At 40.9% G+C, this 26,870-nt stretch overlaps 1 protein-coding gene across 2 annotated transcripts in view; it reads right to left on the bottom strand.

Moving 5' to 3' along the window:
- Positions 1–673: 673 nt before the first annotated feature.
- Positions 674–26,870, bottom strand: part of traf2b (Tnf receptor-associated factor 2b) — a 33,303-nt gene continuing 7,106 nt past the window's right edge. For both annotated transcript variants that reach the window (XM_086054148.1, XM_086054149.1), the window contains exons 5-11: positions 25,726–25,887; positions 25,574–25,648; positions 25,370–25,441; positions 24,201–24,407; positions 22,899–23,202; positions 2,136–2,284; positions 674–1,656 (exon numbers count right to left, since the gene is read on the bottom strand). In XM_086054148.1, coding sequence (XP_085910274.1) covers positions 1,438–1,656; positions 2,136–2,284; positions 22,899–23,202; positions 24,201–24,407; positions 25,370–25,441; positions 25,574–25,648; positions 25,726–25,887 — 1,188 coding nt within the window. In that variant the 3' untranslated portion in view covers positions 674–1,437. The remainder of the gene's footprint in view (positions 1,657–2,135; positions 2,285–22,898; positions 23,203–24,200; positions 24,408–25,369; positions 25,442–25,573; positions 25,649–25,725; positions 25,888–26,870) is intronic.

Genomic DNA, 26,870 nt, shown 5'->3' with positions numbered 1-26,870 from the left:
TGTTGGACTTTGTTCACATGTAGCTTGTATTATTCTGAGGTATATTTTAACATAGACTAGCGCAGTTAATACTTCATTCACGCCTATCTTAAGTGAGAAGTGGCCGCTCGTGTAGACCAAGCGGTCAGCAGGTCACTGGCTCTTTAGGGGGAGGGCAGGATGCCCTCAGGAAGTGGACATCTGGACAAGCATTCTTGGGACTTGCCTGGTGTAAACTGACCATTCCCAAGGTAATACAATTTAGGGGGGTGCATTTTAAGGACACTTTGTGGCACCACGAGCCAAGAGGTACATTTTTTCTTGGGGACTTTCGGCGGGAAAAGAGACAAAGGATTTAGCCATTACTTTTTCAGGTCTTTTTTTTTTTCACAAAAAAAAGCCTTACTATGTATACATAGTCATTTTTTTTTTTTCACAAAAAAGCCTTACTGTACGCGGTCGTTTTTAAAAAAAACCCTCCTCACTATACACGGTCGTCTTTTTTTTTTATAACAAAAACGCCTTACAATACATATGTTTTGTATAAATGTATGAAAAAATATGATGCAGGATGTTTCCTAGTACTCTTTTGGGATTTTTACAACCGTCTCTCTGAGGTTTTGTGACACATGCGCAGTACTCAATTTTGTAATGATTCATTGTGTGGCTTTTAATGACCCAGAAACGAGTTGACAACTGTTCAGATTTCCTTTTACTGTATATCTGTGACATGAATACAAAATGTTTTCCACTTGCAGACTCCTAACAAGCAGTGAAAAGGATAACAGATGAAATAACAATACCTGTCCTACTGAAAAAATAGGGTGCATTCTCTTTAATGATTTGAAACACAACACAAATATTCTGAGTAAAATATATTTTTGACTAAATGCACAACATTATTACTTTATACGAGTAATATAAGTTTTTAAGTATCTAATAAGAGCCAATAAAAGAGCCACATATGCAATAATGATCATATATGGGTGCATTTTTATATCAGTACATGTATGATCATAGAATATGTTTTAATATTTCACATACAAATTCAAATTTTAGGTATTCTGTTTCCATAAATCCCCAAAATTCTCTTCTGTATTTACTTCGATTATCTAGAAATAATACAAACATAGAGTACACATACATTATGTATACTTATACAAATTGTAAAATATAGACTTTATCTTTTGAAATCTTTTCCCCGCTGGATTTGATCTACAAAAAACAGCTACAATAATAATAATGTTTTGGATGTATGCAAGTATGGGTTATATTTTACAATGTGTTTATGATTTAATACAGCTCATGTATTGGCTCTCATGAGATGTGTTATGAATGTGTAATACAAGTTAGTCAAGCATCATATAACAGCTTAGTCGATTAGCTGTGTGTATGCTAATCAATGGTCAATTTGAAATTTTCTTTATTTTTGGGGTGGCAACTTCCACAGTCTTCACCTCACAAGCCCGTCAGGTCCACGATGGCCTTGATGAAGATGGTGTCGTCGCGCAGGTACGGACTCTTCCCGGCCAGCTTCGCCAGCGGGCAGAAGAGCGGGCAGCCGCTGGCGATGTTCATCTCGCCCGTGGGCCGCTGGAAGGACGTGGACGTGACGTCCGGACGGAAGGCGTCGATGATGTGCTCGCGGTTGTTCTGGTCCAGCAGCATCAGCGTCACCTGAACGACATGGCCGCTCGAGTTGCCTCGCTTATTTATTTATTTTTTTCCCCCAGTTCTTTCCCGACATTTGCGACTACGGAAGTTAGTCTCACGTCTTCACTCTCAAGTTTCAAGCAAGTTACTGTGGCAAAAATGGGACGCTGTGCGAAATGATCGTTTGTGTCCAAATAACCTTTGTTTGACGGTAACAACCGTGACATCAATGCTAGTTTTATTAGCCCGTATAAGGTGTTTTGCATTATGCGTTAGCATTAAGCTAGCAGCTAGCATATTATGTTGCCCGAGATGGGTACACATTTTGAGTTGTCAAATAGGTTCAAATTGGCTATCAAATGGCACCGATTTGGTGTGAATGTCTTTGCTTTACGTTTGCTTTTCTGGTCAACTTCAGCTGGAAGTGCCAATAAACCTTCCCTCAAATCAGTTTGTCCTGTAGCTTATACAAATTGACTTGCCCGAATTTTCCTTGGTCCTACCTTCTGGCTAAAGGGCCACTTGAGCAACGCGTCGCAGCGCCCCCGCATGACCACGAAGAAGAGCGACAGGTGCGTCCCCCGCCCCGTGCCGTCGCCGTTCAGGTACAAGCGCAGGCACATTTTGTAGCCGTACTTGCTGGAGTAGAATGCTGACGACAGACAAGAGAGGACAACGTGAAACGTGTTAGCCAGCCGTCAACGGAGCCTCTTGAACGCTCCCCGAAGACGCGGGAGGGCGGAGGGGAGCTTCTGGAAAAGTAGGGTTAGGGTTTTAAAGTAGGGTTTCAAAGTAGGGTTAGGGTTTCAAAGTAGGGTTATGGTTTCAAAGTAGGGTTAGGGTTTTAAAGTAGGGTTTCAAAGTAGGGTTAGGGTTTCAAAGTAGGGTTTCAAAGTAGGGTTAGGGTTTCAAAGTAGGGTTAGAGTTTCAAAGTAGGGTTTCAAAGTAGGGTTAGGGTTTCAGAGTAGGGTTATGGTTTCAAAGTAGGGTTAGGGTTTTAAAGTAGGGTTAGGGTTTTAAAGTAGGGTTAGGGTTTCAAAGTAGGGTTTCAAAGTAGGGTTAGGGTTTCAAAGTAGGTTTATAGTTTCAAATTAGGGTTTCGGTTTCAAAGTAGGGTTAGGGTTTCAAAGTAAGGTTTTCAAAGTAGGGTTAGGGTTTTAAAGTAGGGTTTCAAAGTAGGGTTAGGGTTCCAAAGTAGGGCTATGGTTTCAAAGTAGGGTTAGGGTTTTAAAGAAGGGTTTCAAAGTAGGGTTATGGTTTCAAAGTAGGGTTAGGGTTTTAAAGTAGGATTAGGGTTTTAAAGTAGGGTTTCAAAGTAGGGTTTCAAACTAGGGTTAGGGTTTCCAACTAGGGTTTCAAACTAGGGTTAGGGTTTCCAACTAGGGTTTCAAACTAGGGTTAGGGTTTCAAAGTAGGGTTTCAAACTAGGGTTAGGGTTTCCAATTAGGGTTTCAAACTAGGGTTAGGGTTTCAAAGTAGGGTTTCAAACTGAGGTTAGGGTTTCAAACTAGGGTTAGGGTTTCAAAGTAGGGTTTCAAACTAGGGTTAGGGTTTCAAATTAGGGTTTCGAACTAGGGTTAGGGTTTCACACTAGGGTTTCAAACTAGGGTTAGGGTTTCAAACTAGGGTTAGGGTTTCAAATTCGGGTTTCAAACTAGGGTTAGGGTTTCAAATTAGGGTTTCGAACTAGGGTTAGGGTTTCAAAGTAGGGTTTCAAACTAGGGTTAGGGTTTCCAACTAGGGTTTCAAACTAGGGTTAGGGTTTCAAAGTAGGGTTAGGGTTTCAAAGTAGGGTTTCAAACTAGGGTTAGGGTTTCCAACTAGGGCTAGGGTTTCAAATTAGGGTTTCAAACTAGGGTTAGGGTTTCAAATTAGGGTTTCAAACTAGGGTTAGGGTTTCAGAGTAGGGTTTCAAACTAGGGTTAGGGTTTCCAACTAGGGTTCCAAACTAGGGTTAGGGTTTCAAATTAGGGTTCCAAACTAGGGTTAGGGTTTCAAAGTAGGGTTTCAAACTAGGGTTAGGGTTTCAAAGTAGCGTTTCAAACTCGGGCTAGGTTTTCAAAGTAGGGTTAGGGTTTCAAAGTAGGGTTTCAAACTAGGGTTAGGGTTTCAAATTAGGGTTTCAAACTAGGATTAGGGTTTCCAACTAGGGTTTCAAACTAGGGTTAGGGTTTCAAAGTAGGGTTTCAAACTAGGGTTAGGGTTTCAAACTAGGGTTAGGGTTTCAAATTAGGGTTTCAAACTAGGGTTAGGGTTTCAGATTGGGGTTTCGAACTAGGGTTAGGGTTTCAAACTAGGGTTAGGGTTTCAAAGTAGGGTTTCAAACTAGGGTTAGGGTTTCAAACTAGGGCTAGGGTTTCAAAGTAGGGTTTCAAAGTAGGGTTAGGGTTTTAAAGTAGGGTTTCAAAGTAGGGTTAGGGTTTCAAAGTAGGGTTAGGGTTTCAAAGTAGGGTTTCAAAGTAGGGTTAGGGTTTCAAAGTAGGGTTAGGGTTTCAAAGTAGGGTTAGGGTTTTAAGGTAGGGTTAGGGTTTCAAAGTAAGGTTAGGGTTTTAAAGTAGGGTTTCAAAGTAAGGTTAGGGTTTTAAAGTAGGGTTTCAAAGTAGGGTTAGGGTTTCAAAGTAGGGTTAGGGTTTTAAAGTAGGGTTTCAAAGTAGGGTTAGGGTTTCAAAGTAGGGTTAGGGTTTTAAAGTAGGGTTAGGGTTTTAAAGTAGGGTTTCAAAGAAGGGTTAGGGTTTCAAAGTAGGGTTAGGGTTTTAAAGTAGGGTTTCAAAGTAGGGTTAGGGTTTCAAAGTAGGGTTAGGGTTTCAAAGAAGGGTTAGGGTTTCAAAGTAAGGTTAGGGTTTTAAAGTAGGGTTTCAAAGTAGGGTTAGGGTTTCAAAGTAGGGTTAGGGTTTCAAATTAGGGTTTCAAAGTAGGGTTAGGGTTTCAAAGTAGGGTTTCAAAGTAGGGTTAGGGTTTCAAAGTAGGGTTAGGGTTTCAAATTAGGGTTTCAAAGTAGGGTTAGGGTTTCAAAGTAGGGTTAGGGTTTCAGAGTAGGGTTTCAAAGTAGGGTTAGGGTTTCAAAGTAGGGTTATGGTTTCAAAGTAGGGTTAGGGTTTTAAAGTAGGGTTAGGGTTTTAAAGTAGGGTTTCAAAGTAGGGTTAGGGTTTCAAAGTAGGGTTAGGGTTTCAAATTAGGGTTTCAAAGAAGGGTTAGGGTTTCAAAGTAGGGTTAGGGTTTTAAAGTAGGGTTTCAAAGTAGGGTTAGGGTTTCAAAGTAGGGTTAGGGTTTCAAAGAAGGGTTAGGGTTTCAAAGTAAGGTTAGGGTTTTAAAGTACGGTTTCAAAGTAGGGTTAGGGTTTCAAAGTAGGGTTAGGGTTTTAAAGTAGGGTTTCAAAATAGGGTTAGGGTTTCAAAGTAGGGTTAGGGTTTTAAAGTAGGGTTAGGGTTTTAAAGCAGGGTTAGGGTTTTAAAGTAGGGTTTCAAAGTAGGGTTAGGGTTTCAAAGTAGGGTTAGGGTTTCAAAGTAGGGTTAGGGTTTCAAATTAGGGTTTCAAAGTAGGGTTAGGGTTTCAAAGTAGGGTTAGGGTTTCAAAGTAGGGTTAGGGTTTCAAATTAGGGTTTCAAAGTAGGGTTAGGGTTTCAAAGTAGGGTTAGGGTTTCAAAGTAGGGTTAGGGTTTCAGAGTAGGGTTTCAAAGTAGGGTTAGGGTTTCAAAGTAGGGTTAGGGTTTCAAAGTAGGGTTAGGGTTTCAAATTAGGGTTTCAAAGTAGGGTTAGGGTTTTAAAGTAGGGTTAGGGTTTTAAAGTAGAGTTTCAAAGTAGGGTTAGGGTTTCAAAGTAGGGTTAGGGTTTCAAATTAGGGTTTCAAAGAAGGGTTAGGGTTTCAAAGTAAGGTTAGGGTTTTAAAGTAGAGTTTCAAAGTAGGGTTAGGGTTTCAAAGTAGGGTTAGGGTTTTAAAGTAGGGTTTCAAAGTAGGGTTAGGGTTTCAAAGTAGGGTTAGGGTTTCAAAGTAGGGTACGGGTTTCAAATTAGGGTTTCAAAGAAGGGTTAGGGTTTCAAAGTAAGGTTAGGGTTTCAAAGTAGGGTTTCAAACTAGGGTTAGGGTTTCAAACTAGGGTTAGGGTTTCAAATTAGGGTTTCAAACTAGGGTTAGGGTTTCAAATTAGGGTTTCGAACTAGGGTTAGGGTTTCCAACTAGGGTTTCAAACTAGGGTTAGGGTTTCAAACTAGGGTTAGGGTTTCAAAGTAGGGTTTCAAACTAGGGTTAGGGTTTCAAATTAGGGTTTCAAACTAGGGTTAGGGTTTCCAACTAGGGTTAGGGTTTCAAATTAGAGTTTCAAACTAGGGTTAGGGTTTCCAACTAGGGTTTCAAACTCGGGTTAGGGTTTCAAAGTAGGGTTTCAAACTAGGGTTAGGGTTTCAAATTAGGGTTTCAAACTAGGGTTAGGGTTTCCAGCTAGGGTTTCAAACTAGGGTTAGGGTTTCCAACTAGGGTTTCAAACTAGGGTTAGGGTTTCCAACTAGGGTTTCAAACTAGGGTTAGGGTTTCAAACTAGGGTTTCAAACTAGGGTTAGGGTTTCAAACTAGGGTTAGGGTTTCAAATTCGGGTTTCAAACTAGGGTTAGGGTTTCAAATTAGGGTTTCGAACTAGGGTTAGGGTTTCAAACTAGGGTTTCAAACTAGGGTTAGGGTTTCAAAGTAGGGTTTCAAACTAGGGTTAGGGTTTCAAAGTAGGGTTTCAAACTAGGGTTGGGGTTTCCAACTAGGGTTTCAAACTAGGGTTAGGGTTTCAAAGTAGGGTTTCAAACTAGGGTTAGGGTTTCCAACTAGGGCTAGGGTTTCAAATTAGGGTTTCAAACTAGGGTTAGGGTTTCAAATTAGGGTTTCAAACTAGGGTTAGGGTCTCCAACTAGGGTTTCAAACTAGGGTTAGGGTTTCAAAGTAGGGTTTCAAACTAGGGTTAGGGTTTCCAATTAGGGTTTCAAACTAGGGTTAGGGTTTCCAATTAGGGTTTCAAACTAGGGTTAGGGTTTCAAAGTAGGGTTTCAAACTGAGGTTAGGGTTTCAAACTAGGGTTAGGGTTTCAAAGTAGGGTTTCAAACTAGGGTTAGGGTTTCAAACTAGGGTTAGGGTTTCAAATTCGGGTTTCAAACTAGGGTTAGGGTTTCAAATTAGGGTTTCGAACTAGGGTTAGGGTTTCAAAGTAGGGTTTCAAACTAGGGTTAGGGTTTCCAACTAGGGTTTCAAACTAGGGTTAGGGTTTCAAACTAGGGTTAGGGTTTCAAATTCGGGTTTCAAACTAGGGTTAGGGTTTCAAATTAGGGTTTCGAACTAGGGTTAGGGTTTCAAAGTAGGGTTTCAAACTAGGGTTAGGGTTTCCAACTAGGGTTTCAAACTAGGGTTAGGGTTTCAAAGTAGGGTTAGGGTTTCAAAGTAGGGTTTCAAACTAGGGTTAGGGTTTCCAACTAGGGCTAGGGTTTCAAATTAGGGTTTCAAACTAGGGTTAGGGTTTCAAATTAGGGTTTCAAACTAGGGTTAGGGTTTCAGAGTAGGGTTTCAAACTAGGGTTAGGGTTTCCAACTAGGGTTCCAAAGTAGGGTTAGGGTTTCAAATTAGGGTTCCAAACTAGGGTTAGGGTTTCAAAGTAGGGTTTCAAACTAGGGTTAGGGTTTCAAAGTAGCGTTTCAAACTCGGGCTAGGTTTTCAAAGTAGGGTTAGAGTTTCAAAGTAGAGTTTCAAACTAGGGTTAGGGTTTCAAATTAGGGTTTCAAACTAGGATTAGGGTTTCCAACTAGGGTTTCAAACTAGGGTTAGGGTTTCAAAGTAGGGTTTCAAACTAGGGTTAGGGTTTCAAACTAGGGTTAGGGTTTCAAATTAGGGTTTCAAACTAGGGTTAGGGTTTCAAATTAGGGTTTCGAACTAGGGTTAGGGTTTCGAACTAGGGTTAGGGTTTCAAAGTAGGGTTTCAAACTAGGGTTAGGGTTTCAAACTAGGGCTAGGGTTTCAAAGTAGGGTTTCAAAGTAGGGTTAGGGTTTTAAAGTAGGGTTTCAAAGTAGGGTTAGGGTTTTAAAGTAGGGTTAGGGTTTTAAAGTAGAGTTTCAAAGTAGGGTTAGGGTTTCAAACTAGGGTTAGGGTTTCAAAGTAGGGTTTCAAACTGAGGTTAGGGTTTCAAACTAGGGTTAGGGTTTCAAAGTAGGGTTTCAAACTAGGGTTAGGGTTTCAAATTAGGGTTTCGAACTAGGGTTAGGGTTTCAAACTAGGGTTTCAAACTAGGGTTAGGGTTTCAAACTAGGGTTTCAAACTAGGGTTAGGGTTTCCAACTAGGGCTAGGGTTTCAAATTAGGGTTTCAAACTAGGGTTAGGGTTTCAAATTAGGGTTTCAAACTAGGGTTAGGGTTTCCAACTAGGGTTTCAAACTAGGGTTAGGGTTTCCAACTAGGGTTTCAAACTAGGGTTAGGGTTTCAAAGTAGGGTTTCAAACTGAGGTTAGGGTTTCAAACTAGGGTTAGGGTTTCAAAGTAGGGTTTCAAACTAGGGTTAGGGTTTCCAACTAGGGTTTCAAACTCGGGTTAGGGTTTCAAAGTAGGGTTTCAAACTAGGGTTAGGGTTTCCAACTAGGGTTTCAAACTCGGGTTAGGGTTTCAAAGTAGGGTTTCAAACTAGGGTTAGGGTTTCAAATTAGGGTTTCAAACTAGGGTTAGGGTTTCCAGCTAGGGTTTCAAACTAGGGTTAGGGTTTCCAACTAGGGTTTCAAACTAGGGTTAGGGTTTCCAACTAGGGTTTCAAACTAGGGTTAGGGTTTCAAACTAGGGTTTCAAACTAGGGTTAGGGTTTCAAACTAGGGTTAGGGTTTCCAACTAGGGTTTCAAACTAGGGTTAGGGTTTCAAAGTAGGGTTTCAAACTAGGGTTAGGGTTTCCAACTAGGGCTAGGGTTTCAAATTAGGGTTTCAAACTAGGGTTAGGGTTTCAAATTAGGGTTTCAAACTAGGGTTAGGGTTTCCAACTAGGGTTTCAAACTAGGGTTAGGGTTTCCAACTAGGGTTTCAAACTAGGGTTAGGGTTTCAAAGTAGGGTTTCAAACTGAGGTTAGGGTTTCAAACTAGGGTTAGGGTTTCAAAGTAGGGTTTCAAACTAGGGTTAGGGTTTCCAACTAGGGTTTCAAACTAGGGTTAGGGTTTCAAACTAGGGTTTCAAACTAGGGTTAGGGTTTCAAATTAGGGTTTCAAACTAGGGTTAGGGTTTCCAGCTAGGGTTTCAAACTAGGGTTAGGGTTTCCAACTAGGGTTTCAAACTAGGGTTAGGGTTTCCAACTAGGGTTTCAAACTAGGGTTAGGGTTTCCAACTAGGGTTTCAAACTAGGGTTAGGGTTTCAAACTAGGGTTAGGGTTTCAAATTCGGGTTTCAAACTAGGGTTAGGGTTTCAAATTAGGGTTTCGAACTAGGGTTAGGGTTTCAAACTAGGGTTTCAAACTAGGGTTAGGGTTTCAAAGTAGGGTTTCAAACTAGGGTTAGGGTTTCAAAGTAGGGTTTCAAACTAGGGTTAGGGTTTCCAACTAGGGTTTCAAACTAGGGTTAGGGTTTCAAAGTAGGGTTTCAAACTAGGGTTAGGGTTTCCAACTAGGGCTAGGGTTTCAAATTAGGGTTTCAAACTAGGGTTAGGGTTTCAAATTAGGGTTTCAAACTAGGGTTAGGGTTTCCAACTAGGGTTTCAAACTCGGGTTAGGGTTTCAAAGTAGGGTTTCAAACTAGGGTTAGGGTTTCAAATTAGGGTTTCAAACTAGGGTTAGGGTTTCCAGCTAGGGTTTCAAACTAGGGTTAGGGTTTCCAACTAGGGTTTCAAACTAGGGTTAGGGTTTCCAACTAGGGTTTCAAACTAGGGTTAGGGTTTCAAACTAGGGTTTCAAACTAGGGTTAGGGTTTCAAACTAGGGTTAGGGTTTCAAATTCGGGTTTCAAACTAGGGTTAGGGTTTCAAATTAGGGTTTCGAACTAGGGTTAGGGTTTCAAACTAGGGTTTCAAACTAGGGTTAGGGTTTCAAAGTAGGGTTTCAAACTAGGGTTAGGGTTTCAAAGTAGGGTTTCAAACTAGGGTTAGGGTTTCCAACTAGGGTTTCAAACTAGGGTTAGGGTTTCAAAGTAGGGTTTCAAACTAGGGTTAGGGTTTCCAACTAGGGCTAGGGTTTCAAATTAGGGTTTCAAACTAGGGTTAGGGTTTCAAATTAGGGTTTCAAACTAGGGTTAGGGTCTCCAACTAGGGTTTCAAACTAGGGTTAGGGTTTCAAAGTAGGGTTTCAAACTAGGGTTAGGGTTTCCAATTAGGGTTTCAAACTAGGGTTAGGGTTTCCAATTAGGGTTTCAAACTAGGGTTAGGGTTTCAAAGTAGGGTTTCAAACTGAGGTTAGGGTTTCAAACTAGGGTTAGGGTTTCAAAGTAGGGTTTCAAACTAGGGTTAGGGTTTCAAACTAGGGTTAGGGTTTCAAATTCGGGTTTCAAACTAGGGTTAGGGTTTCAAATTAGGGTTTCGAACTAGGGTTAGGGTTTCAAAGTAGGGTTTCAAACTAGGGTTAGGGTTTCCAACTAGGGTTTCAAACTAGGGTTAGGGTTTCAAACTAGGGTTAGGGTTTCAAATTCGGGTTTCAAACTAGGGTTAGGGTTTCAAATTAGGGTTTCGAACTAGGGTTAGGGTTTCAAAGTAGGGTTTCAAACTAGGGTTAGGGTTTCCAACTAGGGTTTCAAACTAGGGTTAGGGTTTCAAAGTAGGGTTAGGGTTTCAAAGTAGGGTTTCAAACTAGGGTTAGGGTTTCCAACTAGGGCTAGGGTTTCAAATTAGGGTTTCAAACTAGGGTTAGGGTTTCAAATTAGGGTTTCAAACTAGGGTTAGGGTTTCAGAGTAGGGTTTCAAACTAGGGTTAGGGTTTCCAACTAGGGTTCCAAAGTAGGGTTAGGGTTTCAAATTAGGGTTCCAAACTAGGGTTAGGGTTTCAAAGTAGGGTTTCAAACTAGGGTTAGGGTTTCAAAGTAGCGTTTCAAACTCGGGCTAGGTTTTCAAAGTAGGGTTAGAGTTTCAAAGTAGAGTTTCAAACTAGGGTTAGGGTTTCAAATTAGGGTTTCAAACTAGGATTAGGGTTTCCAACTAGGGTTTCAAACTAGGGTTAGGGTTTCAAAGTAGGGTTTCAAACTAGGGTTAGGGTTTCAAACTAGGGTTAGGGTTTCAAATTAGGGTTTCAAACTAGGGTTAGGGTTTCAAATTAGGGTTTCGAACTAGGGTTAGGGTTTCGAACTAGGGTTAGGGTTTCAAAGTAGGGTTTCAAACTAGGGTTAGGGTTTCAAACTAGGGCTAGGGTTTCAAATTAGGGTTTCAAACTAGGGTTAGGGTTTCAGAGTAGGGTTTCAAACTAGGGTTAGGGTTTCCAACTAGGGTTCCAAAGTAGGGTTAGGGTTTCAAATTAGGGTTCCAAACTAGGGTTAGGGTTTCAAAGTAGGGTTTCAAACTAGGGTTAGGGTTTCAAAGTAGCGTTTCAAACTCGGGCTAGGTTTTCAAAGTAGGGTTAGGGTTTCAAAGTAGGGTTTCAAACTAGGGTTAGGGTTTCAAATTAGGGTTTCAAACTAGGATTAGGGTTTCCAACTAGGGTTTCAAACTAGGGTTAGGGTTTCAAAGTAGGGTTTCAAACTAGGGTTAGGGTTTCAAACTAGGGTTAGGGTTTCAAATTAGGGTTTCAAACTAGGGTTAGGGTTTCAAATTAGGGTTTCGAACTAGGGTTAGGGTTTCGAACTAGGGTTAGGGTTTCAAAGTAGGGTTTCAAACTAGGGTTAGGGTTTCAAACTAGGGCTAGGGTTTCAAAGTAGGGTTTCAAAGTAGGGTTAGGGTTTTAAAGTAGGGTTTCAAAGTAGGGTTAGGGTTTTAAAGTAGGGTTAGGGTTTTAAAGTAGAGTTTCAAAGTAGGGTTAGGGTTTCAAACTAGGGTTAGGGTTTCAAAGTAGGGTTTCAAACTGAGGTTAGGGTTTCAAACTAGGGTTAGGATTTCAAAGTAGGGTTTCAAACTAGGGTTAGGGTTTCAAATTAGGGTTTCGAACTAGGGTTAGGGTTTCAAACTAGGGTTTCAAACTAGGGTTAGGGTTTCAAACTAGGGTTTCAAACTAGGGTTAGGGTTTCCAACTAGGGCTAGGGTTTCAAATTAGGGTTTCAAACTAGGGTTAGGGTTTCAAATTAGGGTTTCAAACTAGGGTTAGGGTTTCCAACTAGGGTTTCAAACTAGGGTTAGGGTTTCCAACTAGGGTTTCAAACTAGGGTTAGGGTTTCAAAGTAGGGTTTCAAACTGAGGTTAGGGTTTCAAACTAGGGTTAGGGTTTCAAAGTAGGGTTTCAAACTAGGGTTAGGGTTTCCAACTAGGGTTTCAAACTCGGGTTAGGGTTTCAAAGTAGGGTTTCAAACTAGGGTTAGGGTTTCCAACTAGGGTTTCAAACTCGGGTTAGGGTTTCAAAGTAGGGTTTCAAACTAGGGTTAGGGTTTCAAATTAGGGTTTCAAACTAGGGTTAGGGTTTCCAGCTAGGGTTTCAAACTAGGGTTAGGGTTTCAAACTAGGGTTAGGGTTTCAAATTCGGGTTTCAAACTAGGGTTAGGGTTTCAAATTAGGGTTTCGAACTAGGGTTAGGGTTTCAAAGTAGGGTTTCAAACTAGGGTTAGGGTTTCCAACTAGGGTTTCAAACTAGGGTTAGGGTTTCAAACTAGGGTTAGGGTTTCAAATTCGGGTTTCAAACTAGGGTTAGGGTTTCAAATTAGGGTTTCGAACTAGGGTTAGGGTTTCAAAGTAGGGTTTCAAACTAGGGTTAGGGTTTCCAACTAGGGTTTCAAACTAGGGTTAGGGTTTCAAAGTAGGGTTAGGGTTTCAAAGTAGGGTTTCAAACTAGGGTTAGGGTTTCCAACCAGGGCTAGGGTTTCAAATTAGGGTTTCAAACTAGGGTTAGGGTTTCAAATTAGGGTTTCAAACTAGGGTTAGGGTTTCAGAGTAGGGTTTCAAACTAGGGTTAGGGTTTCCAACTAGGGTTCCAAAGTAGGGTTAGGGTTTCAAATTAGGGTTCCAAACTAGGGTTAGGGTTTCAAAGTAGGGTTTCAAACTAGGGTTAGGGTTTCAAAGTAGCGTTTCAAACTCGGGCTAGGTTTTCAAAGTAGGGTTAGGGTTTCAAAGTAGGGTTTCAAACTAGGGTTAGGGTTTCAAATTAGGGTTTCAAACTAGGATTAGGGTTTCCAACTAGGGTTTCAAACTAGGGTTAGGGTTTCAAAGTAGGGTTTCAAACTAGGGTTAGGGTTTCAAACTAGGGTTAGGGTTTCAAATTAGGGTTTCAAACTAGGGTTAGGGTTTCAAATTAGGGTTTCGAACTAGGGTTAGGGTTTCGAACTAGGGTTAGGGTTTCAAAGTAGGGTTTCAAACTAGGGTTAGGGTTTCAAACTAGGGCTAGGGTTTCAAAGTAGGGTTTCAAAGTAGGGTTAGGGTTTTAAAGTAGGGTTTCAAAGTAGGGTTAGGGTTTTAAAGTAGGGTTAGGGTTTTAAAGTAGGGTTTCAAAGTAGGGTTAGGGTTTCAAACTAGGGTTAGGGTTTCAAAGTAGGGTTTCAAACTGAGGTTAGGGTTTCAAACTAGGGTTAGGGTTTCAAAGTAGGGTTTCAAACTAGGGTTAGGGTTTCAAATTAGGGTTTCGAACTAGGGTTAGGGTTTCAAACTAGGGTTTCAAACTAGGGTTAGGGTTTCAAACTAGGGTTTCAAACTAGGGTTAGGGTTTCCAACTAGGGCTAGGGTTTCAAATTAGGGTTTCAAACTAGGGTTAGGGTTTCAAATTAGGGTTTCAAACTAGGGTTAGGGTTTCCAACTAGGGTTTCAAACTCGGGTTAGGGTTTCAAAGTAGGGTTTCAAACTAGGGTTAGGGTTTCCAACTAGGGTTTCAAACTCGGGTTAGGGTTTCAAAGTAGGGTTTCAAACTAGGGTTAGGGTTTCAAATTAGGGTTTCAAACTAGGGTTAGGGTTTCCAGCTAGGGTTTCAAACTAGGGTTAGGGTTTCCAACTAGGGTTTCAAACTAGGGTTAGGGTTTCCAACTAGGGTTTCAAACTAGGGTTAGGGTTTCAAAGTAGGGTTTCAAACTGAGGTTAGGGTTTCAAACTAGGGTTAGGGTTTCAAAGTAGGGTTTCAAACTAGGGTTAGGGTTTCCAACTAGGGTTTCAAACTCGGGTTAGGGTTTCAAAGTAGGGTTTCAAACTAGGGTTAGGGTTTCCAACTAGGGTTTCAAACTCGGGTTAGGGTTTCAAAGTAGGGTTTCAAACTAGGGTTAGGGTTTCAAATTAGGGTTTCAAACTAGGGTTAGGGTTTCCAGCTAGGGTTTCAAACTAGGGTTAGGGTTTCCAACTAGGGTTTCAAACTAGGGTTAGGGTTTCCAACTAGGGTTTCAAACTAGGGTTAGGGTTTCAAACTAGGGTTTCAAACTAGGGTTAGGGTTTCAAACTAGGGTTAGGGTTTCCAACTAGGGTTTCAAACTAGGGTTAGGGTCTCAAAGTAGGGTTTCAAACTAGGGTTAGGGTTTCCAACTAGGGTTTCAAACTAGGGTTAGGGTTTCCAACTAGGGTTTCAAACTAGGGTTAGGGTTTCAAACTAGGGTTTCAAACTAGGGTTAGGGTTTCAAACTAGGGTTAGGGTTTCCAACTAGGGTTTCAAACTAGGGTTAGGGTCTCAAAGTAGGGTTTCAAACTAGGGTTAGGGTTTCCAACTAGGGCTAGGGTTTCAAATTAGGGTTTCAAACTAGGGTTAGGGTTTCAAATTAGGGTTTCAAACTAGGGTTAGGGTTTCCAACTAGGGTTTCAAACTAGGGTTAGGGTTTCCAACTAGGGTTTCAAACTAGGGTTAGGGTTTCAAAGTAGGGTTTCAAACTGAGGTTAGGGTTTCAAACTAGGGTTAGGGTTTCAAAGTAGGGTTTCAAACTAGGGTTAGGGTTTCCAACTAGGGTTTCAAACTCGGGTTAGGGTTTCAAAGTAGGGTTTCAAACTAGGGTTAGGGTTTCAAATTAGGGTTTCAAACTAGGGTTAGGGTTTCCAGCTAGGGTTTCAAACTAGGGTTAGGGTTTCCAACTAGGGTTTCAAACTAGGGTTAGGGTTTCCAACTAGGGTTTCAAACTAGGGTTAGGGTTTCCAACTAGGGTTTCAAACTAGGGTTAGGGTTTCAAACTAGGGTTTCAAACTAGGGTTAGGGTTTCAAACTAGGGTTAGGGTTTCAAATTCGGGTTTCAAACTAGGGTTAGGGTTTCAAATTAGGGTTTCGAACTAGGGTTAGGGTTTCAAACTAGGATTTCAAACTAGGGTTAGGGTTTCAAAGTAGGGTTTCAAACTAGGGTTAGGGTTTCAAAGTAGGGTTTCAAACTAGGGTTAGGGTTTCCAACTAGGGTTTCAAACTAGGGTTAGGGTTTCAAAGTAGGGTTTCAAACTAGGGTTAGGGTTTCCAACTAGGGCTAGGGTTTCAAATTAGGGTTTCAAACTAGGGTTAGGGTTTCAAATTAGGGTTTCAAACTAGGGTTAGGGTTTCCAACTAGGGTTTCAAACTAGGGTTAGGGTTTCCAACTAGGGTTTCAAACTAGGGTTAGGGTTTCAAAGTAGGGTTTCAAACTAGGGTTAGGGTTTCCAATTAGGGTTTCAAACTAGGGTTAGGGTTTCAAAGTAGGGTTTCAAACTGAGGTTAGGGTTTCAAAGTAGGGTTTCAAACTAGGGTTAGGGTTTCAAATTAGGGTTTCGAACTAGGGTTAGGGTTTCAAACTAGGGTTTCAAACTAGGGTTAGGGTTTCAAACTAGGGTTTCAAACTAGGGTTAGGGTTTCAAACTAGGGTTAGGGTTTCAAATTCGGGTTTCAAACTAAGGTTAGGGTTTCAAATTAGGGTTTCGAACTAGGGTTAGGGTTTCAAAGTAGGGTTTCAAACTAGGGTTAGGGTTTCCAACTAGGGTTTCAAACTAGGGTTAGGGTTTCAAAGTAGGGTTAGGGTTTCAAAGTAGGGTTTCAAACTAGGGTTAGGGTTTCCAACTAGGGCTAGGGTTTCAAATTAGGGTTTCAAACTAGGGTTAGGGTTTCAAATTAGGGTTTCAAACTAGGGTTAGGGTTTCAGAGTAGGGTTTCAAACTAGGGTTAGGGTTTCCAACTAGGGTTCCAAACTAGGGTTAGGGTTTCAAATTAGGGTTCCAAACTAGGGTTAGGGTTTCAAAGTAGGGTTTCAAACTAGGGTTGGGGTTTCAAAGTAGCGTTTCAAACTCGGGCTAGGTTTTCAAAGTAGGGTTAGGGTTTCAAAGTAGGGTTTCAAACTAGGGTTAGGGTTTCAAATTAGGGTTTCAAACTAGGATTAGGGTTTCCAACTAGGGTTTCAAACTAGGGTTAGGGTTTCAAAGTAGGGTTTCAAACTAGGGTTAGGGTTTCAAACTAGGGTTAGGGTTTCAAATTAGGGTTTCAAACTAGGGTTAGGGTTTCAAATTAGGGTTTCGAACTAGGGTTAGGGTTTCAAACTAGGGTTAGGGTTTCAAAGTAGGGTTTCAAACTAGGGTTAGGGTTTCAAAGTAGGGTTTCAAACTAGGGTTAGGGTTTCAAACTAGGGTTAGGGTTTCAAATTAGGGTTTCAAACTAGGGTTAGGGTTTCAAATTAGGGTTTCGAACTAGGGTTAGGGTTTCAAACTAGGGTTAGGGTTTCAAAGTAGGGTTTCAAACTAGGGTTAAGGTTTCAAACTAGGGTTAGGGTTTCAAATTAGGGTTTCAAACTAGGGTTAGGGTTTCAAATTAGGGTTTCGAACTAGGGTTAGGGTTTCAAACTAGGGTTAGGGTTTCAAAGTAGGGTTTCAAACTAGGGTTAGGGTTTCAAACTAGGGCTAGGGTTTCAAAGTAGGGTTTCAAAGTAGGGTTAGGGTTTTAAAGTAGGGTTTCGAACTAGGGTTAGGGTTTCAAACTAGGGTTAGGGTTTCAAAGTAGGGTTTCAAACTAGGGTTAGGGTTTCAAAGTAGGGTTTCAAAGTAGGGTTAGGGTTTTAAAGTAGGGTTTCAAAGTAGGGTTAGGGTTTCAAAGTAGGGTTAGGGTTTCAAAGTAGGGTTTCAAAGTAGGGTTAGGGTTTCAAAGTAGGGTTAGGGTTTCAAAGTAGGGTTAGGGTTTCAAAGTAAGGTTAGGGTTTTAAAGTAGGGTTTCAAAGTAAGGTTAGGGTTTTAAAGTAGGGTTTCAAAGTAGGGTTAGGGTTTCAAAGTAGGGTTAGGGTTTTAAAGTAGGGTTTCAAAGTAGGGTTAGGGTTTCAAAGTAGGGTTAGGGTTTTAAAGTAGGGTTTCAAAGAAGGGTTAGGGTTTCAAAGTAGGGTTAGGGTTTTAAAGTAGGGTTTCAAAGTAGGGTTAGGGTTTCAAAGTAGGGTTAGGGTTTCAAAGAAGGGTTAGGGTTTCAAAGTAAGGTTAGGGTTTTAAAGTAGGGTTTCAAAGTAGGGTTAGGGTTTCAAAGTAGGGTTAGGGTTTCAAATTAGGGTTTCAAAGTAGGGTTAGGGTTTCAAAGTAGGGTTTCAAAGTAGGGTTAGGGTTTCAAAGTAGGGTTAGGGTTTCAAATTAGGGTTTCAAAGTAGGGTTAGGGTTTCAAAGTAGGGTTAGGGTTTCAGAGTAGGGTTTCAAAGTAGGGTTAGGGTTTCAAAGTAGGGTTATGGTTTCAAAGTAGGGTTAGGGTTTTAAAGTAGGGTTAGGGTTTTAAAGTAGGGTTTCAAAGAAGGGTTAGGGTTTCAAAGTAGGGTTAGGGTTTCAAATTAGGGTTTCAAAGAAGGGTTAGGGTCTCAAAGTAGGGTTAGGGTTTTAAAGTAGGGTTTCAAAGTAGGGTTAGGGTTTCAAAGTAGGGTTAGGGTTTCAAAGAAGGGTTAGGGTTTCAAAGTAAGGTTAGGGTTTTAAAGTACGGTTTCAAAGTAGGGTTAGGGTTTCAAAGTAGGGTTAGGGTTTTAAAGTAGGGTTTCAAAGTAGGGTTAGGGTTTCAAAGTAGGGTTAGGGTTTTAAAGTAGGGTTAGGGTTTTAAAGCAGGGTTAGGGTTTTAAAGTAGGGTTTCAAAGTAGGGTTAGGGTTTCAAAGTAGGGTTAGGGTTTCAAAGTAGGGTTAGGGTTTCAAATTAGGGTTTCAAAGTAGGGTTAGGGTTTCAAAGTAGGGTTAGGGTTTCAAAGTAGGGTTAGGGTTTCAAATTAGGGTTTCAAAGTAGGGTTAGGGTTTCAAAGTAGGGTTAGGGTTTCAAAGTAGGGTTAGGGTTTCAGAGTAGGGTTAGGGTTTCAAAGTAGGGTTTCAAAGTAGGGTTAGGGTTTCAAAGTAGGGTTAGGGTTTCAAAGTAGGGTTTCAAAGTAGGGTTAGGGTTTCAAAGTAGGGTTAGGGTTTCAAAGTAGGGTTAGGGTTTTAAAGTAGGGTTAGGGTTTTAAAGTAGGGTTTCAAAGTAGGGTTAGGGTTTCAAAGTAGGGTTAGGGTTTCAAATTAGGGTTTCAAAGAAGGGTTAGGGTTTCAAAGTAGGGTTAGGGTTTTAAAGTAGGGTTTCAAAGTAAGGTTAGGGTTTCAAAGTAGGGTTAGGGTTTCAAAGAAGGGTTAGGGTTTCAAAGTAAGGTTAGGGTTTTAAAGTAGGGTTTCAAAGTAGGGTTAGGGTTTCAAAGTAGGGTTGGGGTTTTAAAGTAGGGTTTCAAAGTAGGGTTAGGGTTTCAAAGTAGGGTTAGGGTTTTAAAGTAGGGTTAGGGTTTCAAAGTAGGGTTAGGGTTTTAAAGTAGGGTTTCAAAGTAGGGTTAGGGTTTTAAAGTAGGGTTTCAAAGTAGGGTCAGGGTTTCAAAGTAGGGTTAGGGTTTTAAAGTAGGGTTAGGGTTTTAAAGTAGGGTTTCAAAGTAGGGTTAGGGTTTCAAATTAGGGTTTCAAAGAAGGGTTAGGGTTTCAAAGTAGGGTTAGGGTTTTAAAGTAGGGTTTCAAAGTAGGGTTAGGGTTTCAAAGTAGCTTTAGGGTTTCAAAGAAGGGTTAGGGTTTCAAAGTAAGGTTAGGGTTTTAAAGTAGGGTTTCAAAAATAGGGTTAGGGTTTCAAAGTAGGGTTAGGGTTTCAAAGAAGGGTTAGGGTTTCAAAGTAAGGTTAGGGTTTTAAAGTAGGGTTTCAAAGTAGAGTTAGGGTTTCAAAGTAGGGTTAGGGTTTTAAAGTAGGGTTAGGGTTTTAAAGTAGGGTTTCAAAGTAGGGTTAGGGTTTCAAAGTAGGGTTAGGGTTTCAAATTAGGGTTTCAAAGAAGGGTTAGGGTTTCAAAGTAGGGTTAGGGTTTTAAAGTAGGGTTTCAAAGTAAGGTTAGGGTTTCAAAGTAGGGTTAGGGTTTCAAAGAAGGGTTAGGGTTTCAAAGTAAGGTTAGGGTTTTAAAGTAGGGTTTCAAAGTAGGGTTAGGGTTTCAAAGTAGGGTTGGGGTTTTAAAGTAGGGTTTCAATGTAGGGTTAGGGTTTCAAAGTAGGGTTAGGATTTTAAAGTAGGGTTAGGGTTTCAAAGTAGGGTTAGGGTTTTAAAGTAGGGTTTCAAAGTAGGGTTAGGGTTTTAAAGTAGGGTTTCAAAGTAGGGTCAGGGTTTCAAAGTAGGGTTAGGGTTTTAAAGTAGGGTTAGGGTTTTAAAGTAGGGTTTCAAAGTAGGGTTAGGGTTTCAAATTAGGGTTTCAAAGAAGGGTTAGGGTTTCAAAGTAGGGTTAGGGTTTTAAAGTAGGGTTTCAAAGTAGGGTTAGGGTTTCAAAGTAGCTTTAGGGTTTCAAAGAAGGGTTAGGGTTTCAAAGTAAGGTTAGGGTTTTAAAGTAGGGTTTCAAAGCAGGGTTAGGGTTTCAAAGTAGGGTTAGGGTTTCAAAGAAGGGTTAGGGTTTCAAAGTAAGGTTAGGGTTTTAAAGTAGGGTTTCAAAGTAGGGTTAGGGTTTCAAAGTAGGGTTAGGGTTTCAAAGAAGGGTTAGGGTTTCAAAGTAAGGTTAGGGTTTTAAAGTAGGGTTTCAAAGTAGGGTTAGGGTTTCAAAGTAGGGTTGGGGTTTTAAAGTAGGGTTTCAATGTAGGGTTAGGGTTTCAAAGTAGGGTTAGGATTTTAAAGTAGGGTTAGGGTTTCAAAGTAGGGTTAGGGTTTTAAAGTAGGGTTTCAAAGTAGGGTTAGGGTTTTAAAGTAGGGTTTCAAAGTAGGGTCAGGGTTTCAAAGTAGGGTTAGGGTTTTAAAGTAGGGTTAGGGTTTTAAAGTAGGGTTTCAAAGTAGGGTTAGGGTTTCAAATTAGGGTTTCAAAGAAGGGTTAGGGTTTCAAAGTAGGGTTAGGGTTTTAAAGTAGGGTTTCAAAGTAGGGTTAGGGTTTCAAAGTAGCTTTAGGGTTTCAAAGAAGGGTTAGGGTTTCAAAGTAAGGTTAGGGTTTTAAAGTAGGGTTTCAAAGCAGGGTTAGGGTTTCAAAGTAGGGTTAGGGTTTCAAAGAAGGGTTAGGGTTTCAAAGTAAGGTTAGGGTTTTAAAGTAGGGTTTCAAAGTAGGGTTAGGGTTTCAAAGTAGGGTTAGGGTTTCAAAGAAGGGTTAGGGTTTCAAAGTAAGGTTAGGGTTTTAAAGTAGGGTTTCAAAGTAGGGTTAGGGTTTCAAAGTAGGGTTAGGGTTTTAAAGTAGGGTTTCAAAGTAGGGTTAGGGTTTCAAAGTAGGGTTAGGGTTTTAAAGTAGGGTTAGGGTTTTAAAGTAGGGTTTCAAAGTAGGGTTAGGGTTTCAAAGTAGGGTTAGGGTTTCAAATTAGGGTTTCAAAGAAGGGTTAGGGTTTCAAAGTAGGGTTAGGGTTTCAAAGTAGGGTTTCAAAGTAGGGTTAGGGTTTCAAAGTAGCTTTAGGGTTTCAAAGTAGGGTTAGGGTTTCAAAGTAAGGTTAGGGTTTTAAAGTAGGGTTTCAAAGAAGGGTTAGGGTTTCAAAGTAAGGTTAGGGTTTTAAAGTAGGGTTTCAAAGTAGGGTTAGGGTTTCAAAGTAGGGTTAGGGTTTTAAAGTAGGGTTTCAAAGTAGGGTTAGGGTTTCAAAGTAGGGTAAGGGTTTCAAAGTAGGGTTAGGGTTTTAAAGTAGGGTTTCAAAGTAGGGTTAGGGTTTCAAAGTAGGGTTATGGTTTCAAAGTAGGGTTAGGGTTTTAAAGTAGGGTTAGGGTTTTAAAGTAGGGTTTCAAAGTAGGGTTAGGGTTTCAAAGTAGGGTTTCAAAGTAGGGTTAGGGTTTCAAAGAAGGGTTAGGGTTTCAAAGTAAGGTTTTCAAAGTAGGGTTAGGGTTTTAAAGTAGGGTGAGTGTTTTAAAGTAGGGTTTCAAAGTAGGGTTAGGGTTTCAAAGTAGGGTTAGGGTTTCAAATGAGGGTTTCAAAGAAGGGTTAGGGTTTCACAGTAAGGTTTTCAAAGTAGGGTTAGGGTTTTAAAGTAGGGTTTCAAAGTAGGGTTAGGGTTTCAAAGTAGGTTTATAGTTTCAAATTAGGGTTTCGGTTTCAAAGTAGGGTTAGGGTTTCAAAGTAGGTTTATAGTTTTCAAATTAGGGTTTCAAAGAAGGGTTAGGGTTTCAAAGTAAGGTTTTCAAAGTAGGGTTAGGGTTTAAAAGTAGGGTTAGGGTTTTAAAGTAGGGATTCAAAGTAGGGTTTTAAAGAAGGGTTAGGGTTTCAAAGTAAGGTTTACAAAGTAGGGTTAGGGTTTTAAAGTAGGGTTTCAAAGTAGAATTAGGGTTTCAAAGTAGGTTTATAGTTTCAAATTAGGGTTTCAAAGTAAGGTTTTCAAAGTAGGGTTAGGGTTTCAAAGTAGAGTTAGGGTTTTAAAGTAGGTTTATAGTTTCAAATTAGGGTTTCAAAGGGGGGGTTAAGGTTTCAAAGTAGGGTTATGTTTTCAAAGTAGGGTTAGGGTTTTAAAGTAGGGTTTTAAAGTAGGTTTATAGTTTCAAATTAGGCTTTCAAAGGGGGGTTAGGGTTTCAAAATAAGGTTTTCAAAGTAGGGTTAGGGTTTCAAAGTAGGGTTATAGTTTCAAATTAGGGTTTCAAAGTAAGGTTTTTAAAGTAGGGTTAGGGTTTCAAAGTAGGTTTATAGTTTTAAAGTAGGGTTTCAAAGTAGGGTTAGGGTTTCAAAGTAGGGCTATGGTTTCAATAGGGTTAGGGTTTTAAAGTAGGGTTTCAAAGTAGGGTTAGGGTTTCAAAGTAGGTTTATAGTTTTCAAATTAGGGTTTAAAAGGAGGGTTAGGGTTTCAAAGTAAGGTTTTCAAAGTAGGGTTAGGGTTTTAAAGTAGGGTTAGGGTTTCAAAGTAAGGCTATGGTTTCAATAGGGTTAGGGTTTTAAAGTAGGGTTTCAAAGTAGGGTTAGGGTTTCAAAGTAGGTTTATAGTTTTCAAATTAGGGTTTCAAAGAAGGGTTAGGGTTTCAAAGTAAGGTTTTCAAAGTAGGGTTAGGGTTTTAAAGTAGGGTTAGGGTATCAAAGTAGGGTTATGGTTTCAAAGTAGGGTTAGGGTTTTAAAGTAGGGTTAGGGTTTTAAAGTAGGGATTCAAAGTAGGATTAGGGTTTCAAAGTAGGTTTATAGTTTCAAATTAGGGTTTCAAAGAAGGGTTAGGGTATCAAAATAAGGTTTTCAAAGTAGGGTTAGGGTTTCAAAGTAGGTTTATAGTTTCAAATTAGGGTCTCAAAGTAAGGTTTTTAAAGTAGGGTTAGGGTTTCAAAGTAGGTTTATAGTTTTAAAGTAGGGTTTCAAAGTAGGGTTTTGGTTTTAAAGTAGGGTTGGGATTTTAAATAGTGTTATGGTTTCAAGGTAGGGTTAGGGTTTTAAAGTAGGGTTTCAAAGTAGGGTTAGGGTTTCAAAGTAGGTTTATAGTTTTCAAATGAGGGTTTTTTTTAAAGAAGGGTTAGGGTTTCAAAGTAAGGTTTTCAAAGTAGGGTTAGGGTTTCAAAGTAGGTTTATAGTTTTAAAATAGGGTTTCAAAGTATGGTTAGGGTTTCAAAGTAGGGCTATGGTTTCAAAGTAGGGTTAGGATTTTGAAGTAGGGTTGCAAAGTAGGGTTAGAGTTTCAAACAACAGGGACTATTTTTTTTCTACTAGGAGCACAGTGGCCACGAACCTGAAATTTTAGGGGCGCACACTGTGAACTAACTTCCAAAGCAAGTAATTACATTTTCATTTGTTGTACTGCGCTTTACTTGCAAATGTCTCAAATGTTAGGGGCAAAACAGGCGCATTTTAGGGGCATTCAGTCTGCCAGATTTAGTTCAAGGACCGGTACGATTCCTGGCATGACGTCACGCACGACAGCACGTCAACGTTTCATCCGCGCGAACCCGTCCGCTCACCTGGCGAGAACATGGCAGGCGTCCGACCGGCCACAGCGTCGACCCTGCGGCGAGCAAAGTCCGAGATCTTCCAAACGAAGACGCCGTCGTAGGTGCAGAACTGCAGCTCTCGCACCAGCTGCTCCGTCTCGGACAGCTGGAAGTCGCGCATGGCCAAGGCCCGCTCCAGCTGCTGCACCTTGTTATTCAGGTTCTCCAACTTGTCCTGGTCCAGGCGGTGCTGGTGCGAGAAGGCCTCCAGCGTCACAGAGCTGCGCTCTACCTCGCGGTTCAGAAGGCACACGATGCTCTCCAAGGCGTTCACCTGGACGCAAGCGCAACACGACTTGGTTATCATGATTCACTTCACCAATATGCTCACGATTCCTTTTTTTGTTTTGATTATTATGAAAACGAGTTCCTATAATAAACCGTAAAAAGTAGTTATTTTAAGAAATAGTAAAATGATGAATAATAGTCAATCAAATCATATATATTTACCTAAAAGTAGCAATGTTATAAAAAAGTCACAGTTGCTATGAGGGTGTCATACTTTTTTAGTAAATGTAGTAATGTTAAAATTGTGAGAGCTTACTCATTGAAAAGTCGTGTTTATTTTAGTAAATGTAATAATGTAAAAGCTATCAAAATTATGGGGAAAGGTCGTAGCTACAATACTTTTTTTACTTTTTTTAACTGACAATGTCTGTAATAGTAAAATTATGGAAGAGTCAAAATCACAATCATTGACTTTTTTCCCCAGTAGAGTAATATTAATAGTCAAAATGTGAAAGAAGTTCTAAGGGTACTATAATCTTTTTTTATAAACTTTTTTTTCTGTAAAAGCAACATTAAACAAATAGTAAAATTGAGGAAAAAAAAGCTACACGTTAAAAAAAAAGCCAAATTATAAATAAAACTCAGTTACTATTGAAATCACATTTTTGCATTAAAACTAATTAACTCATTTACTGCCAGACAATTTCAGCCCCTCTTTTACCCTAAAGTTTGAATTTTTTTAAGTAAAAAATATAAATAAATTCCTGGTATTGAATGTCTGGAGTGTGAAAAGACAAAGACACAGCCTGCAGCTTGGTATTTATTCTTTATTTTGCATTTTTAAAGTTACATTTGTTGTATAACAAGTATTTAGAAGGGTGGGAACCATGTCGGGGGGTTCGCAACGTGTTTTTGTCAATGTTTTTTTGTCTGTGTGAAACTGCGATTACAGGTCATTCAAAGAAGTGAAAGAGCAGAAGCGCCGATAATTCACTCTCAAGTCGCCGCGCCAGCCGTGTTGCCGAGCGACATCGGCGGACTCACCTTCTCGTCCAGGTCCACGGGCGGCGTGGGGGACGAGGCTCCCTCCTCAGGAGCCCTGTACAGGCCCAGACCCGAATCTCCCTGACACTCGTAGGGGGGCGGGGCCTCTGCGCGGGGCCGGGCCACCGACAGAACCACGGGCAGCAGCAAGCGCAGGTGCTCCATGATGCTGTTGTGCTCGTGGTCGCTCAGCTTGCCGTTGTCCAGCTGAAAGTTTAGCGCAATGGGCCATGGTAAATTTGGGGGGAAAAAATTGGGACACTAAGCTAAGCCCAGCTTCTTACACCTTTTTAAAGTGAGAAATGGAGAAAAAGAATATCTTTGCAATAAATAGGCCGACTAGTCTAAATCAAGGTTCACTTCCAATTTTGACATGTAGGGGACAGGCTATGGTTGTACGCAGCACTTTTCATGATTCATCAGCGCAATGATGCTAAATCCCGGCAATTAAGTGCTTTTAGCTTGGGGGCTACTGCATCTGACTGTTCGTATAAGTGAAATGGGTTTGAGGGATTTTTTTTCTAACTCATTCATTGCTATGGACATTTTCAAAACCTCGTTCACCCTAACGTTTGAAAAAACTTGAAAAAAAAATAGAAATAAATTCCTGGGATTGAATGGCTGGACTGTGAAAAGGCAAGTAAATTCGTCAATGGCAGTGATTGAGTTAATAAACTCAAATCGGAGGAAAAACACAATTTCTGTAAAAAAACAAGTATCAGAAAATGGAGTTAACCCACTTTGTTATTCCGTGGTGTCAGGTATGTTAAGGAGAAGTCAACCCCCCCAAGATTATTAGTAATAATGTGTTCTATTCACGTTCACTGATCCAAACACGGCATTCAGATTAGTATTGCATTTGTGGAATATGAGTTAAGCAGCCAAATCCACACGTTTTTAGCCATCTCAGGGGGTTTTGACAGCTTTGACACTTCTGTCGACTAAAAATGACATCAGAGTTGCTGAGGGCTCAGGTAACGACCAACCACCGCTCACCTGTTCTCTCAGGCTTTAACTCATTCACTGCCATTGACAAATGTCCTTGTCTTTTCACAGCCCAGCCATTATCTCTCTGGAGTAGCCAAGTAAGTTAACCACAAATATTTTTGGAATATTTGACACAGAGCTTGTACAGGTATAGCGAATGTTGTGGGCAGTGAGGAACTCACCACGAACTTGCAGCCCACTTCGCTAAAGGGGCAGGCACTCTTGGGCAGGCAGGATCGAACGTGATCGTTGAACTGGAGGAGGAACAGAAAGTTTATGGCGTGAGTTGGCGACCTCAGACAGATGTGAAAAAGATTGGATCGCATCAGTCCGATAGCATACTTCAAACACGATCGCTTTTCTTTCATTTCCAACGTGTTGTTCACCTTTTCTCTGGGGATCTTCTTTTTGCCACAGTCTTTGCACTGCAAGGGGAACTTGAGGCACACTTCATCGTGAGCCTGGAAGAGGAGGAAGTCACAATGTTCATTCGGCACCAGCCGGCGCGCGGGGCCCCAGTGAACCGAGCGAGGCTCACCTTGATGTCCTTAAAGCTGCACGACACTTTGCAGTATTTGCAGTTGAGCATTCGGGCCTCGCACTCCCTGCCGCAGTGTCGCTCCAGCTCCGAGCGCAACAGGAAGGCCTGGCAGGCCTCGCACTGCACGCGCTCCAGTTCGCAGGAGCCTTCATGCTGCGTCTGCAACACGGGCGCAACTCATTGTGGGTGTATGCTGCTACCATTGTCATCGCACTTTCCGTTACGTATTCTTCTGCTGAGGCAAAACAAAGAACATTTCGCACTTTGCGGAGTTAACTCTTTAGACGGCCACTGAGCTGTAAGAGCAAATCAACCCAAACGTTTTTTTTTTTCAAGAATATGTTCCCAGCAAGCCCACTAATTGAAACACGGCATTCTGATTAATGTTGCGTGAGTGGAATAAGAGTTAATCCACACGTTTTTAGCCATCACAGGGGGCGGCCATTTTGTCACGTCTGTCGACTGAAAATGACATCACAGTTGCCCAGTTCCCAATCACGGCTCAGTTTCAGAAAACAGGTCGGCACTTAAAGGACGTCACAATGGTAGAGGGAGCCTTGGAGTAAAATAAATGTTCTTTTGCGTCCCTGATCAGATACTTTTGAGAAACCGTGATAATGATCTGGTAACCAGTCGCAAATCTACGAATAATTTGCCGCTTCACTATTTTTATTCTTAGAATTACAAAACTGAATATGCAAAAAAGAGATGGCATTCAATTTTAAAAACAAAATCTCAGAGGAACTGTGATAAAATTCACAAATATCAACCGTAAAGGTCAGTCTAGGTGGTACAGTTTGTAACCTGAGACAAGTAACAGGAAAATAACAATCAAGGGGCGGGGCCAAGAGAGAAGGCATGGCTTATCATCTGATGGTAAGCAGTGCTCACAAATGACTGCGGCCGCCGCCACACAAGCCATCGTCCCATCGGCGCAAGGTAGGCTCGCTACTTTTCACTTTTGAGGAAGTGAATGTGTGGAAAAAAATGTGGCCAGACAAAGTCCGCCCTCATGACACTTACACAATGATCGTGCTCGAGGACAGTTTTGCTTGCAAAAAAAAAAAAGAAAAACTTCACAAAAACAGCGGAGAAAATGATCAGAAAAAAGGGTATCGCTGGAACAGAAAATATAGGGTGTT

This window comes from Filicampus tigris, chromosome 15 (assembly GCF_054856515.1).
Source record: "Filicampus tigris isolate MCC_2025a chromosome 15, RoL_Ftig_1.0, whole genome shotgun sequence".
In the NCBI taxonomy this organism is placed as follows: Eukaryota; Metazoa; Chordata; class Actinopteri; order Syngnathiformes; family Syngnathidae; genus Filicampus; species Filicampus tigris.
This window is presented reverse-complemented; position numbering and strand designations above follow the sequence as displayed.